The sequence below is a fragment of the Pieris brassicae genome, chromosome 2 (genome assembly GCF_905147105.1).
Source record: "Pieris brassicae chromosome 2, ilPieBrab1.1, whole genome shotgun sequence".
Taxonomy (NCBI): Eukaryota; Metazoa; Arthropoda; class Insecta; order Lepidoptera; family Pieridae; genus Pieris; species Pieris brassicae.
Window position 1 is genome coordinate 17,130,436 of NC_059666.1, and position 14,574 is coordinate 17,145,009.

Consider the following 14,574-nt stretch of genomic DNA (forward strand, 5'->3'; position numbering starts at 1 on the left):
GTTCCTTAAGGTTTTGGCCCCAATTTCTTCGAAGTGTGATAATTAATAATGTTGCCGGGCTTGGAATAACTAAATTTCACGTTAAATTTTTAGTGTTTATATAACAAGAAAGTATATTTTTTTAAGGCGACACTGAACTATTTTATAATCATTTTTTTTGTGGTTTTCTCTACCAAACCATATATTTTAATTCATATATTATGATTAAGATTTATTATTCTGTGTCTCATGCGTCTCGTATATTATTTCCAGGTGTTCTGGAACGCAGGATGTCAATTAGTGGCTTTGAACTACCAGACATTAGACCTGGCGATGCAGCTCAATCTCGGAATCTTTGAATACAATAAGCGTTGTGGTTACTTGTTAAAACCCGAATTCATGCGACGAAAGGTATTAGATTTATTACAAGCTGTAAAGGTTTTATATCTCTCTACGTCTAAGAAGAAACTGCTTTTAGCAGTAAAACCGCCCATTTTCCTTTGTCTACTTAAATTTTATACTTATTTTATTATTATTAATGCTTGTTAATGTCACCAGCGCCATCTAGGGACGCGTTTGAGAACATCAAATTATTTAAGTAACAGAAACTTTGATTATTAACAAAAATGCAATTAATATTTCATTTATCAGTAAAATATTGCAATATCTAGTAAAGTATTTATAGTACTAAATTCAAATATGTATATAATAATAATCCAGCGGCGCTACCAGCCCATATAGACCTCAGATTCTGTTTTGTTTATTTGATCATTTTATAGATAAGTAGGTGGTGATCAGCGTTCTGTCTACACATGCCGGTTTACTTACAATTCCTTCACCGTCAAAGCGAGTGTTTGATGCGCATAATAGACAGGAACCCCATTTCACGGTTGGAAAGTGAACTAGCGACCACGGATCACGGATGAGAGTCGCACGCTCCTTACACTCGGTCAACATTGCTTGCAAATAAAAATGTATATAATTACGATAAAGCCTAGATAATATTCTATTACAGGATAGACGTCTTGATCCGTTCGCAGAAAGTACGGTAGACGGGATTATAGCTGGTTCATTGTCTGTGAGCGTTGTTTCGGGCCAGTTACTGACGGATAAGCGTTGTGGGACCTACGTAGAAGTGGATATGTTCGGATTACCCGCGGACACGGTCCGTAAGAAGTTCCGTACACGAGTTGTACCTAATAATGGCATCAATCCAGTATATGGTGATGAACCGTTCGTCTTCAAGAAGGTAAATATTGAAATACTCTTTTTATACAGCATTATGTTACTCTCTCTAATTCTTATACCGAAAAGAAAAGCTTATAATGACAGCGTTCAGTACAATAATGATCTGAATGCATTCTAGGTGGTGTTGCCAGAACTAGCGATGCTGCGTATATCAGCCCACGAGGAAAGTGGTCGGTTGCTCGGCCACCGAGTGTTGCCGGTTCCCGAATTATGTCCCGGATATAGGCACGTTGGCCTTAGAACGGAGCTAGGACAGCCCACGGGAGCCGCATTACTTCTGCACGTACAAGTCAAGGTGAACGTGCGACCGTACTACGTAAGCGTGCACACATGATTCAGACTCACACTGTGTGTACTTACTATTTGAATTTAGAATGCTTAAGTCTCAGGTCCAGCCAGGCGTCCGTGTATATGTTCGTACCATTTTGAAATTGGAAATCTCAGTGAGGTGTACGTATACGTAAGTACGGATATTTAAGATCGTTTTAAATTTCGAACGCTAGTATACACCTGTATGTGAGTACGTGCAGATACTTACATTTTTAATCTTTTAAGATTAAATATGCCATATAACAGGTTTGTAGAAAGTGTTATACTTATCAGGAAAAATGGGTGGAGGTTATAATTTAAATCAATCGTTTAGTTGTCATTTTAATAAAAAATATTTTGAATAAAAAATACTTTTAAACTAATTAAAGACTAGAACTAAAAATATCTTAGACAAAATATATTTATAACTGTAACAAAATATATAGATAGGACAACATCAATTTGTTCATCACATCAACAGGTCTTCTATTTATTTTTCTTCTTGACTAAAGCCGGATTCCAGCTTTCTGTCACTAACAATATATGTATTGTAAATAACAAATAAGCTTTTTAAGTCATCGCTGTTGTACAATTTCTTTTCAATCCATAAATCAGTTTATTACATTAAACTATGATAACAGTAGATATAAGGTTAAGAAGCGCCGTATGATAAAATCCAATACGTTTTTGACATACACTAGTTTTAGCGCTCTATTCGTCAATTTTCACCTTTAGATCGGATGTCTTTCTTTCTTAATTCAATAATGACTAAACTCTATTAAATTACAATTGCGAATCGAACATTAGTAGCAATATACTAAAAATTTCTTTCTTGTAAACATTTCAGGACTATGTACCAGATCGGTTGTCAGAGTTGGCAGAAGCGTTGGCGAACCCAATCAAGTACCAAAGTGACATGGAGAAGAGGGCTCATCAGCTGTCAGTACTGACAGAAGACACAGATTCAGAGGAAGCACCGCTTGATGCAGTTAAGAGACCTGTATCTGGTGTATCTGTAAGTAAAATTAAAAAAAAACACTTATTAAGAATAATACAGTACATTTTTACGAACAAAAAATCGTGGGCGTTAAAACTACGTCGAACGATTTTGTTGAAACTTAGGAAAGTATGACGATTATATAGAAAGACGAGTGAGTGCTGGTATACAGGGAATGGGGCGTTGCATTCCTTTTCTGGCTGTACATAGGGGGTGCGTGATAAGATAATAGTGAGAGTGAGTAAACTGAACTGTGTGGCCAGTGTGGGTTAAAACAGGACGTAGTGACAAGGATACGAAAATACTTAGGTAGTTTGCCCATGTAGAAAGGTATGAAAAGCGGCTTACGAATGGGATATACTTGGATGGTGAGGTTGAGGCGAGTAGCCCTTGTCTTACATACCTGGAACAAATGCAGGACGTAGTAGAGAAAGGACAGGTCAAAATTCAAAACACATACATGGGGAATGTCATGAAAGTGGACGAAGCGGGCCTCTGCTCTCCCCTTCCAGAAGAAGACGTATACAGATAGATAAATTTATACCATCAACAAAGTCAGTATCATCTCGATATGCCTAAGTTTTTATAAAATTTGTGTTCAAACATATGTATTTTGTAAGTGTAAATAAGTAAGAACAACGTTGCCGCAACGTAGAGTTTATATTATTATATTGGTGATTATTTATATTGAAAGGTACCTAGACCAGAGAGCGGGACCGACGTCAGTCCAAAGAAACCAGTTGAATCAAAGGCAAATGATTCCGATACTCAACCAAACGAAAACGAGAAATCAACAGAAAAGGGTAAGTGAAATATTTTATTTTAAAATTTTGTTTTCTTGTGTAAATTATTGTGTTTATTGAACCTACACCGTTGTAACATATTTTTGACCGTTGATCTCGAAAATTTGTCTGCCGTTGTCTACTAGGTTTAAGCTAAAATTTACGGAAACATATTATTCGACTTCTTGACTATTTAATATTATGTGAATATTATCCTTAATTGTTAACTTCTACTAACCTGAGACTACCTAAGTTATATTCTCTAGTTAATGTTTCCTTAAAGTATTTCCTCTGGGACCAGACGTTGTACAAACACTGTTCTAGATAACTTAATGGATTGTAGCAATTAACAACATAGTAGCAACTTTACAACTGCAAATCCAAAATAATATTCATAATATTAGTAAATTTTAATTCGAATATAAATATTACTTACAGACGAGCCACAAAACAAATGGAATGGCAGCAGTACAGAGGCGAATATTGAAGATACACTAAAGAACTTGCTTGAGAGCAAAGCGGTCCGTGAGAAGAGAGCTGAACTTGGACGAAAATTGGATGCATTAAGAAAGAAACAGACTAGAGGAAAACCCGGTGCCACCAAATTTTTCACTAAGAGAATATCCATTAAGAACTTGTAAGTATTCTGCACGGTAACGCGATTCTCTTCCAGTGTGTCTATGATGTTTAGTAATTTAACTATTTTAATTAGAAAAATATTGAACTAGACGCAAATATGTCTGAAACGTATTACGAAGGGACTCACAAGAATAAAGTTTCTTTATTAGATTTACTGTTAGATAGTGAACACTTTTTTTTGTATGCTATATCTGATAATGGATTAGTTTTTGTTACTAACTTAGATAATCATATTTCAGGAGCGAACAGAGTTTAACAACTGAAGAAGGTAGTACAATGGAAGGACTGGGCGGCGGCGCGTGCGCAGGTGGCGCTGAAATAGAACGTAGTATGAGGTTGCAGTACCACAATACGATATTTGCTACACTTGAGAAGATGCTGAGGAACGAACACCTTCAACAGATGAAGGATCTTACTGTGAGCTTTTAATTTCAGAATCTTTCTCGGACTTGCGCAGGTTGAAATATTAAAAATGGACAATTAAATAAATGTCTAAGGCTCGTAGTTTACAAACATTAACCAAACTTCGGAGTTTCAAGAAGTGTCATTCATTTTTTTTATTTTAATTTTGACATATAAACAACCATAGATATTTTGCGTGACATTATTTGTATATTAACTATATTCATGTTCTATGCCAAGCTCCTATCTAATATTACAGGGTCTACAATAGTTGTTTTGGTTAAAAAGAAATAAAACAGGAAATGTGCCAGAAAGATTTTCTTATAATAGTAAAAGACAGGAACGTCTGCACAGTGGTTCATAATATTTTAAAAATTAATATCACGTATTGTTATTTTTAGGAAAGACTTGAATCAAAGAAGAAAGAGGTATTAAATCGCCTGGCGACCTCTCGGAAGGAGGACGTGAAGGCTCTCGCCAAAGCCAATCGGGACAAAGACGAAATACTCAGACGGAAAAGAGAAATACATTCAGAGGTATGCCTTTATAATTTCATTTAAAACGAGTTTAGACTTTTTCCCTAACATTACTCAAAACCATATTATAATTTAAAAGTTTACTTTTGATACTCTTATAAATATATTACACCATCTATATTTATAAATTTTGTATTTTCAATTATACAACGCGAAAACAATTTTGTGATATTGAACTTGCCAGTTATAGAAGTTACAGAATCTTTGGAAATAATTTTATTTTCGAGAAGCGTGGAATCCGAAATCTAAGTTGTCATGATGATTTCCATGAGAAGGGAGATGATAATGACAAAACGTATGATTTCAGTCCGTGAAGCGGGGTGTAGCGGAATGTTCCAAGCTGGAGAGTGAACACGCCAGACTTCGTGAACAGCTGGTGCATCATCACGACAAACTGCGTACTGCTCTACAGAGACACCGAGAACAGGTTGGATATTCTATGTTAGCACTCTCTGACCAAAAACGGATTTTAAATAATACTTTAATTTTAAACCACCAAAGTGATTGGGAACAAAAATTGAGGAAATTTTAGAGTTTTTGTTTTAAAATTCCACCATTCTCATGAATTATAATTGTAGGACAGAGAAGATTACCATCGACAAACAATGTATGATACATTACATACATACACAATACAAAATTTAAATTAAATATCCACCATTAATCTTGGAAATAAGAAGTAATAGTTGCAATTACCAAAATACAATAAGTAAAATCATACTGGAATATTGTTTTTTTTTTTTTTTGAAGTTTTTAAAGAATGTCCATAAATTGTGGAACTGTACTAAATGGAATCACTGTCAGTGAATATGTTTTAAATATTTTGCGCCATTTTCAGGAGTTACTGGAGTTGGAACGACTGTGCGGCAGCGCGCCTGAAGGCTAAGTCGGAAGTCTAACAATTCTTTTGGCGTTTTGGCGTCCTGGCTTTTGACTATTAGCGCCCCGGATTTACGCCTAGACGTACGGGGCCCCGGCGCTTGTGAGGCCCTCAAGACTTATGTAGCGTTCTCTGAGTGATCTGATTATTCTCCAAGTATTGGAATCTTAGCTTTGCCAGTGGGGCTCTATTCAAGTCGGTTCTGGTAGTTGGGTCCCATTGTCTTGGCGTGCGAGTGTTGTTTCGTTTAGTAATCTGTGATATTAAATCCTAAGTAGGGATGCGTCGTTCGTATCGAGTTTAACACGCTTTATATTTTTTGTCCTGTTTCATAATGAAACGTCGTAGATGACTAATATCGCACAATAGAACACAGAGGTCTTAGTTTTTAAGTCATTGATGTGTTGTGGCTTAACTCAATATTCGATACGATCTCTATTGTTATTAGAATGGTAAATTTGGTATTAATATTTTTCTGGAACGCAAGCATTTTAAATAATTTAGCATACTTACATAAGTATGAAGTGTATGACTATGTGAAGCCTATATATAAAAAAAGGTTATCACGTGGTTATGCACGACATGATCGCACAATTTTTGGATTTTTTTTAATGGTTGGTTTTAACAAAATACAAATTATTTTAGTTCTTTAAAATGTTTTATATTAAATTTAAAAAATCAAGAATAGTTTATTATATTTAAAATCAAACATTCTCATGTATGGTAAATTAGAATGTATGAATTGACTCCTTGGTTCTATTTATAATTTTATAATTGCAATTTTTTGTATAGAAAATTAATATAAAACAAGACTTCTATAGAAAAATTTTCTACTCGTACAATTTTTTTTATATGGAATCGCGCGTCATAACAATAACATTCCAATATTTGTTCTTAATCTGGCATTAATAAGTATTAGGTCTTCTTTTTCTTCAATTTCACTGCCTTGGAGTAGATTTTTAATCAAAATATGTACATTATCAAGTAAACATGCATAATAAACTACTATTTTCCTTATCTATAGATAATTTACTTTATATTTTCAGAAATCTTGGTATTATAAACTTTAAAAAAAAGTATATTTCTAATAAATGAGTGTGAAGTGCCATTCTATCGCCTTTCTGATAACATTATGAACTGACTAACTGTAAAACTTATTTTCAATAATGTATTTTTCTGAGACTTCTTTAGATACCTTTACTATAGAATTCACGATTGAAACAGGGATTCTAATCCTATAAATCTTATCTTAGAGTGTATTAATATATAATATACAATATGTAATGAAAACCTTGTGAACATATTTTAAAATAAAACACTACTTGTAACTCCAATAAAAATTTACAATTGACGAATAAAAATATATCGTATAAATTGCAGAACAATGACCCTAAGTTCGAATTGCGGCGTAGAGATTTCCATTTCTAAAGCATCATTCGATTGAGCTAGTGTTTTTGTTACATATTGTAATCAATTGGTCCTCTTCGCGTATTTATGTTGGAATATTACACTAACTTACCTCTATTTTGAAAACGCCACTTTTGTAGAGGTGTAATATAAGCATGTTATAAATTTAGTATTAAAAGTTAAAAGTAGTTTGTGAATTGCATCCTATTCTTGCCTTAAACGATATTGGTAAGCGTAAAGTTAACATGTTGTCTCTTTTTAGCTATAATGTCGCTAATATAATGTCTTGAAAATAAAATTAGCCAGTTACGTTGTCGAGGTGGGAATCCTAATTAAACCTTAGCATTTGCGCTTCAATCTAGAAAACTACAAAGGCCTATACATAAAAATGTAGATTTCTTCCGTTAATTAGCAACAAGTAGTATTATTATTATTAAATTTCGTTTTCAATAGGGTTCCAAAATGAAATCGATTTACGAGATTCACTTATTGTTGCTTAGAATATAATGTAGGTTTTGCGGGATTGTTGACTTTTAAATCCTATTTTCCAGTGTTAAAATAAACTTAATTTCTATTAACGTATTTAACACCAATATATTCATATAACGTATAAACGTTTTTCCATGCTTTCTTTATATTGCCTTGTAAGTGTAGTTGTAGATAGCAAATGTTTTGCTTGTTGCTCGGCTTTGGCAATCACCTTCTTATGAACTATGTTAAGTAATTTAAGGGTTGTGAATAATAGTTAGTATCGTGTAATGTTTTCTGAAAGAATTCCTTCGGTATAAGTGGAATAAGCCGTCTAGCTACATATATACTCTAACATTTAAAACAGTTTTTGGAGAAATTATAAACTTTTGTTTTATACGTAGTTTTACAATTTTCTGTCCGTCATTGTGCGATATTATTTGGTGATTAGAATGTTATTTTTCTTTGGGAAAAACATTACTAATATAAATTATATTGAGATATGGGATGTGGGCTTAATTATAATTGCGGTTAAGATTTACATGTCTTTTTAAATATTATTATAACATTATTTTTTAATGTAAACATAACTAACATAACATTTAGAGAGTTGTTATTTTACTATACATTTGTATGTAAAGTTTTAGTATTCAGTTTTTGATTAGATCTGATAACAAAATAACTTAGGGCTGTATCGTATCTTAAATTACAATCTAGTCTAAATTCACCGCTCAAGGTTTACTACAATCTTTGAGATCCGAAATATTAATGAATTCGCGTTTCGGTTTTATCACATATTTGGGTACCAACTCGCGATTGTGTTTAAAAGAAATATTAAGGTTGAGATTTTTAGAGCGCCACATACTTCTCTCAGGCTTCGCTTACGCCAAACATGTGAGTTCTTGCTCAGTGTTATCTAAAGATTCGCTTATAGTCCAGGGGACTAAGGATTCACCGAGTGAATACTAAGAAAATTCTTAGGCAAGGTCTTACAACGTTTCTGTTTCATTTCTTAAAGAGAAACAAGACCAAGATGTAACATTATGTTTGTAATTTATACGTTCGTTATCGAACACATATTAAACCACGTTCAGTTTCGCGGTAATTTGTAGGGAAAGGCCAAATTAGCCTCTAAGAAGCTTGTGTAGCAAGGCCAGACGGTACTTCCGGGCCACCGCTTGCAACTATACGTATACATTGCTAATTGGCCCCACGTGGAGTATTGTTCTCACCTCTGGGCGGGGGCTCCCCAGGGACTCTATAGCTATTAATATATATAGCGACAGCGATCCAGATGTTTGTTGAATGATGAAATTAAGTTTTATGAATATAGGTGTCACAACCTTGGGATCGTACGATACAAAATCTCAAAATATAGTGTTGGAATCGATTTGCTATTGGAAGTTCTAGGTTAGGTTCGCCTATCAACTCGCATCTAAGATAAAAGGTAGTCAATGTTCGCGGTCTTCGATTATTTCACGTTTATATTGCACAATTGGGCCTAAAAATGGCATTATTAAAGAAATTGCACAAATTTATTAAAAATTGTTATTTGCTGATAGTTTTACATTGACAGTATAATGTAGAAATGATAAGATGATATTTTGTATTTGTTGCAAACAATATATTACTATGTTAATAAAACTAAACAAGTACGAAAGATAGGTAAAAAGATAATGTTACTGGCATAAAACCTTTTAATAATCCAGAGTTACGAAAATTTTCCCATTTTTATTTTCATGTAATGTTTAATATGAAGGGGGATATTTACAGAGAAATTTAAAAATACTTTTAGTTTTCGTGGAGATATTAGTCATTGTCACTTTGAAAATAAAGTGGCAGAATTGCGTGGTAGTCACTCGTTTATAGTAGGTTTATAAATGATATCGTGTATATTAAATAATAAAGATCACAATGTTTCATAGTACATTCTTTCTAGCATTTTTATTCTTCCTGTACGCACTAAAAATGCCAGTCAATGGAATTTTAGACCAAGAGTCTATATATATTTTGTCTTATAAACTATGGTTTGACCGTAGACTGCCTTCATGTACTTACTGTTAAGTCTAGGCGGCTCTCATTCACTGAAGTTCTAGTCATTTATGTTTGTGTCTGAGATGCATGCATGTGGGTAGACAATATGTTAATCATTATGGATGTTATCATGTAATAGGTGAAACTTATCTATTAAATTGATGTCTGTTCTATATGAGGTTTTATTTTATATTGTCCTTATCATAATTGTCCGTTGAGTGAACTGACAAAAGTTCTAATATTTAAAGCACTAACAGTGCTTACAGTATTTAACTTAATTATTTTTTGTATGTTTTTACGGATTTTGTTTTTCCGAATTAATTTCTTGTTTGATTTTTGTTTCCTATGTAAATTTTATTCATTTGTTGTGCATCATTGTCAATTTAGAATCGCATGTAAGGACAGGATTGTTTTTATAAATAAATAAATAATTGATTGGTACAAACATCAACATTATGTCTATCTACACGTAGACTTCGTCAAATTTGACCAATTTGTAGGTTTTCATATAAAAAACCTATTTGTTTTACTCTGTTAATCTTCTGCATTTTGACAAACTTCAATCAAAAACCAATGTCGAGCAATATTGCCAACACATTGGTCGCCACTCAAAACAAAATTTAATAATAAAAATGTAATAATACTAAAAAAAAATCAAATTAATTAAACAATCAATGCTTCTAACACGAATTCAAAATGTTTCGCTTCCTTCGCCTTTTAAATAGTCAAGCGCCTGTAATAATATGCAAAGCCAATTGGCAGAATTTTGTAAAGTCCGATGCATTGGCCCTCATAGAGAAGCAATGTGAGATGTACTGTCCTAAGCCGAGGTTTCCTCCAAGAAAGGTAACATTTGTGCCATATTTTTGTAAGCTAGTTAGAAACAGTAGTCGTTACGAAGATTGCTATGATGTTCTGGCCGCCGGTCAATAATTGAACTGTCCTGCTATTCAAGTCAGCGATGACTTGATTACCAATACCAATAGCGCGCTCTGTGTGTAATTAAAAAGGCTAATGAAAGATATGCGTATCATGGAAATAATTGTGTAAATTAGATTTTTTCTGACTGAATGATTGACAGAGCCATTTTTTTTTAAACTGCGACAATTTTCTGGGATTATGAAGAATTTATCGCTTTCTATTATTTTTAAATGTATATATTTGGTTTTAATTATTAAATGTCTCATTTTGGTTTTGGACTTCTGAATTACCTCGAACCTTTCTGATAATAAATCATATAGGTAGCAGTAGTTGGCGCAGGCACTGATGTCGGCCGTGTCGCATCACTTTTTCTAAAGCAGCAGAAAGTTATAAAAACTCTAGCCCTTTACGATAATCAACCTGAACACAATGTGTGTGGAGTTGCCAACGACCTGGCTCACATCGACACTAGCAGTGAAATTGAGGCCTATCAGGGAAAGATGTTTCTAAAAGATGCACTTCACGTAAGTCAGCCAATCTATTTTAATTATAGCTGCATAGTCGTTATATACAATTTTATAACAGTGCTAAATTATCCACCTTGAAACTTTTACGATGTCTAATTAGGATGGTTATTAAGACATAAAAATGACAGTCATGTTTTTCTGCATATGATCGCTAAGCAGCAGTTTAACGAACGTCTAATTGTTGCGATTTCTTTCGAATTCTCTAGTCTGCCCATGAGAATTAATGTATATTATTTAAGTTTTAGTACATACAAACACATTTTAATTTGAAATACTCCTACTAAATCATCTAGGACGCAGATGTAGTATTAATATGTGGAGGATGCTGCATTCAGCCTCCATGCTGTAACAGTCTGGACCGTGATCTATTCTTTTACAATATGCAACACGTTAGAACAAGTACGCTTGCGTGTGCGCAGTTTTGTCCTCAAGCTATCATTGCTGTTCAGACGCCGCCAGTAGACTGCAATTATGCGTTATGTGCTCATGTTAGTATTTTGTAAAATATTCAAGTTAAAACAATTATCTTATTCTTAAAATATATTTTTAAGAATAATAAAATTGTAATAATTGAAGAAAATAAATCAAAATTTCTCAACCCTCTGTATTATTAACAAAGGTTCATAAACATTTGTCCACGTTAGTACTTTTGTTTTTTTGATAAGCTAGTAAATTTTTTGCATCTGCTTATAAAACTCGTCGAAAATAATATTTTTAAAACTTGTTAGCATAGTTCTTCATTACTTTCCATAGACTCTCAAAGTCGCAGGCGTGTACGATAAGCGAAAAGTATTAGGAGTGAACGCGATTAACGCTATGAGAGCCAATCAGCTATTCTGCTCAATCACTGGCGCTGATCCATCCAAAAACCAAACCCCAGTGATCTGCGGGACTGGCAGATGTACCAGGGTACCAGTTTTCTCCGCTGCTAAGGCAGGAAATTTTCCACAGGTATATCTGTTATTGTATTCTTGCTGATTGTATAGCCTTCTATATAAAACACGTCTATACTCGAAAACTATTGTATTACACTACGCACGTAAATAAAAGCAAATTATAAACCTTGAAATAGACAACGGGTGTTGAGAGATATGAGGCGCATATTTTGTGTGAAATTAGCTACATATTTATTAGAAAAGGAAACAAAATATCTTAACAAAATAATACTAAATATTCAATATCTTGTCAAGAGATATCAATGTCAAGAGATGACTTTGGGATCGAGTTCGTTTTCAAAGACGTATTATTACATTTCTGGGTTTAAATTTCATATACAAAAACATGCATTCATATTCGTACAAGGCATGAATGATTTTTAAATCTTAAGTCAGGAAAATTTACGAAAATGCTTATACTCATTAAAAATTGTAGTTTTCTCTCTCAGTTTTTAGAAATATAAAAAAGAGTGTACCAATTCTTAAAGTCCGGCAACGCACTTGCGAACCCTCTAGCATTGAGTGTGCATGGGTGGCGGTATTATATAACAGCAGATCAGTCCTGTCCATTCGCCCCCAGTTCTATAAAAAACAGTTTAGTTTAGTTTAGTACAAAACATTGATAAAAAGATTGCATACTTAAGTCTTCGAGTGGAGAAGTGATATATGCGGCGCAAGCGTACTATGAGAGTAACGGGAAAATGAGTCTTGCTTTTTTGTGCGTGTAGCCGGCGTTCATCGATTGATGAGACGCTGTCACGTCAAAAATAAAGTTCATGTAATGAGTCGGGTCGGTTTATACGCCTCTCGAGGCTATTAGGTAATAATCCTTCTGTGCCAACACAATTATTGTTTCCCCAAGAATCCAATATATATATACCTCTAGCTTGTACGTAACCACAAGTGCGTAAAAATGATATGACAAAACTAAAACATCCTTATTTATAGACCCAAGTGGATTGTTTGACTCGTCTGGTGCGAGAAGCCGACGAGATCATTTGCAAAGTCAAAAGCAACAGAGAACAAGGACATCTCTCTATTGGCTTCTCAACAGCCCGATTCGTTATCAATATTATGCGGGGTTAGTTGGCTAACTCTAAAGGTTTTATCGTAAATACGGAGTCAGAAATTACTTGAAATATTTCAACTTGTGTTACTTTTTACAGCTTAAACAATTTTCGTAGCTCAGTTGATCCCTTTTTATCATTATTCATTCACCAATGTCGTATAATATGTATTTATATCAGAAATATTTATTTTAACCTGTGTCTAAACAAATTGTTCGTACAGGTCTTTTCGAGGGACCGACATTTATAGATAGCGCGCTGGTCGAGCAGGGTGATCCAGGGAAATGTTACGGCATGCCAATATGTGCTACCCCTGTCACAGTTGGCAAAAATGGTGTTGCGGGTTATGCTGTCCCCAATCTTAACGACTTTGAGAAGCGGCTCTTGGAAGATTCCAAGTAAATGAATGCATTTCCGTTTATATGCGTTAATGAAGTTTTATTTATATCATGTTGTATACAACATGTCGGAGGTAGTAGAAGGAGTAGAAGGGCCCTTGCTGTCACACTATATTTTCTTAAGGCCCCTAGAGGTAATATGGAGATGTTGCAGAGACTGGGGCTGCGAGTGCCAAATAATGACACTCGGCTTAGTAAGCGATCGCAATTTTTATTTGTATGTTTTCTGTTATTAGTATTAAGATGGTGTAAGAATAGAAAATAGGAAAATAATAAAGAAAATAAATAAATGCTAATATTGAATATGTGTGAAATGGAATGTCAAGAAGCCTTGTTAATACAAGCAAAAATTTGCATATAATTTGTTCTATTCTAAGTCAACTCATTAAAATAGAGTTTCAAGATAAATCAGGTTGTCGTGTTTACATCATAGTGTAACTATAGTTTTAACAACAAAGGTAATAATAATTCTCTTTGGTATTTTCAGATGTGACTTAGAGGATATGTTAAACCTAGGCCGTTGCTACGCGGTGGGTGACGAGTATTATCTACATCCGCAAAAAACGTGTCCATGTATCGAATGGCGACCCTGTCAAGTCTGCGAACCGAAAAGAATCAGGCAGAAATAGCATTGTTACGTTACACGTGTAAACATATCAGAAATGTTATAAGTAAATTAAATTTGTAAAAAAGTCGATTGATTTTTTAGAATTTAAATAACTTGTCTAAATTCTTCTATATGTGTCTATATATGTAATAAAATGATAATAATTAGATAATCCCTAAGTCTAAATATTTGTCAAAGGTATAAAGGTGATAAAAGAAGTCGTTCTACAACTGCTATACAATACAACTATATCATGTTTATTAAGAACATATGATTCTCTATGTTTCATTGATGCCCTCTAGGCTTCCGAGTCAAACAATATCTCGCTGGGAAAAATCCGAGGTACAGGTACTACCGAATTTTTAACTAATTGTATTTAAAAAATGTGTGGAAAACTTATAAGAATCTTTATCAGGATGTACAAAGAAATAAAAAAAA

At 33.8% G+C, this 14,574-nt stretch overlaps 2 protein-coding genes across 4 annotated transcripts in view; both read left to right on the plus strand.

The window, feature by feature from the left end:
* Positions 1 to 9,825, plus strand: part of LOC123718988 (1-phosphatidylinositol 4,5-bisphosphate phosphodiesterase classes I and II) — a 70,449-nt gene extending 60,624 nt beyond the window's left edge. For both annotated transcript variants that reach the window (XM_045676025.1, XM_045676033.1), the window contains exons 12-21: positions 253 to 390; positions 995 to 1,228; positions 1,346 to 1,522; positions 2,384 to 2,551; positions 3,228 to 3,336; positions 3,754 to 3,952; positions 4,194 to 4,371; positions 4,758 to 4,892; positions 5,200 to 5,319; positions 5,731 to 9,825. In XM_045676025.1, the coding sequence (XP_045531981.1) occupies positions 253 to 390; positions 995 to 1,228; positions 1,346 to 1,522; positions 2,384 to 2,551; positions 3,228 to 3,336; positions 3,754 to 3,952; positions 4,194 to 4,371; positions 4,758 to 4,892; positions 5,200 to 5,319; positions 5,731 to 5,778 (1,506 nt within the window). In that variant the 3' untranslated portion in view covers positions 5,779 to 9,825. The remainder of the gene's footprint in view (positions 1 to 252; positions 391 to 994; positions 1,229 to 1,345; positions 1,523 to 2,383; positions 2,552 to 3,227; positions 3,337 to 3,753; positions 3,953 to 4,193; positions 4,372 to 4,757; positions 4,893 to 5,199; positions 5,320 to 5,730) is intronic.
* A 436-nt stretch (positions 9,826 to 10,261) lies between these two features.
* On the plus strand, positions 10,262 to 14,224 carry LOC123720185 (malate dehydrogenase-like). 2 transcript variants are annotated; one of them, XM_045676714.1, is made up of 7 exons: positions 10,262 to 10,527; positions 10,923 to 11,126; positions 11,423 to 11,617; positions 11,883 to 12,080; positions 13,013 to 13,145; positions 13,355 to 13,529; positions 14,017 to 14,224. In XM_045676714.1, exons 1-7 carry the CDS (start codon positions 10,378 to 10,380, stop codon positions 14,156 to 14,158), a joined length of 1,197 nt encoding a protein of 398 aa, XP_045532670.1. In that variant the 5' UTR covers positions 10,262 to 10,377; the 3' UTR covers positions 14,159 to 14,224. The 2 variants fall into 2 exon arrangements, with proteins under 2 accessions (XP_045532670.1, XP_045532671.1); XM_045676715.1 differs by lacking the exon at positions 11,423 to 11,617.
* Positions 14,225 to 14,574: the final 350 nt, after the last annotated feature.

Excerpts from the sequence above, each read along its gene's own strand:
- LOC123720185 (XM_045676714.1), top strand. The coding sequence starts at position 10,378 with ATGTTTCGCTTCCTTCGCCTTTTAAATAGTCAAGCGCCTGTAATAATA. Across the intron at positions 11,127-11,422 it reads TTCTAAAAGATGCACTTCAC|GACGCAGATGTAGTATTAAT; the intron begins GTAAGTCAGCCA and ends TAAATCATCTAG. Across the intron at positions 12,081-13,012 it reads AGGCAGGAAATTTTCCACAG|ACCCAAGTGGATTGTTTGAC; the intron begins GTATATCTGTTA and ends CCTTATTTATAG.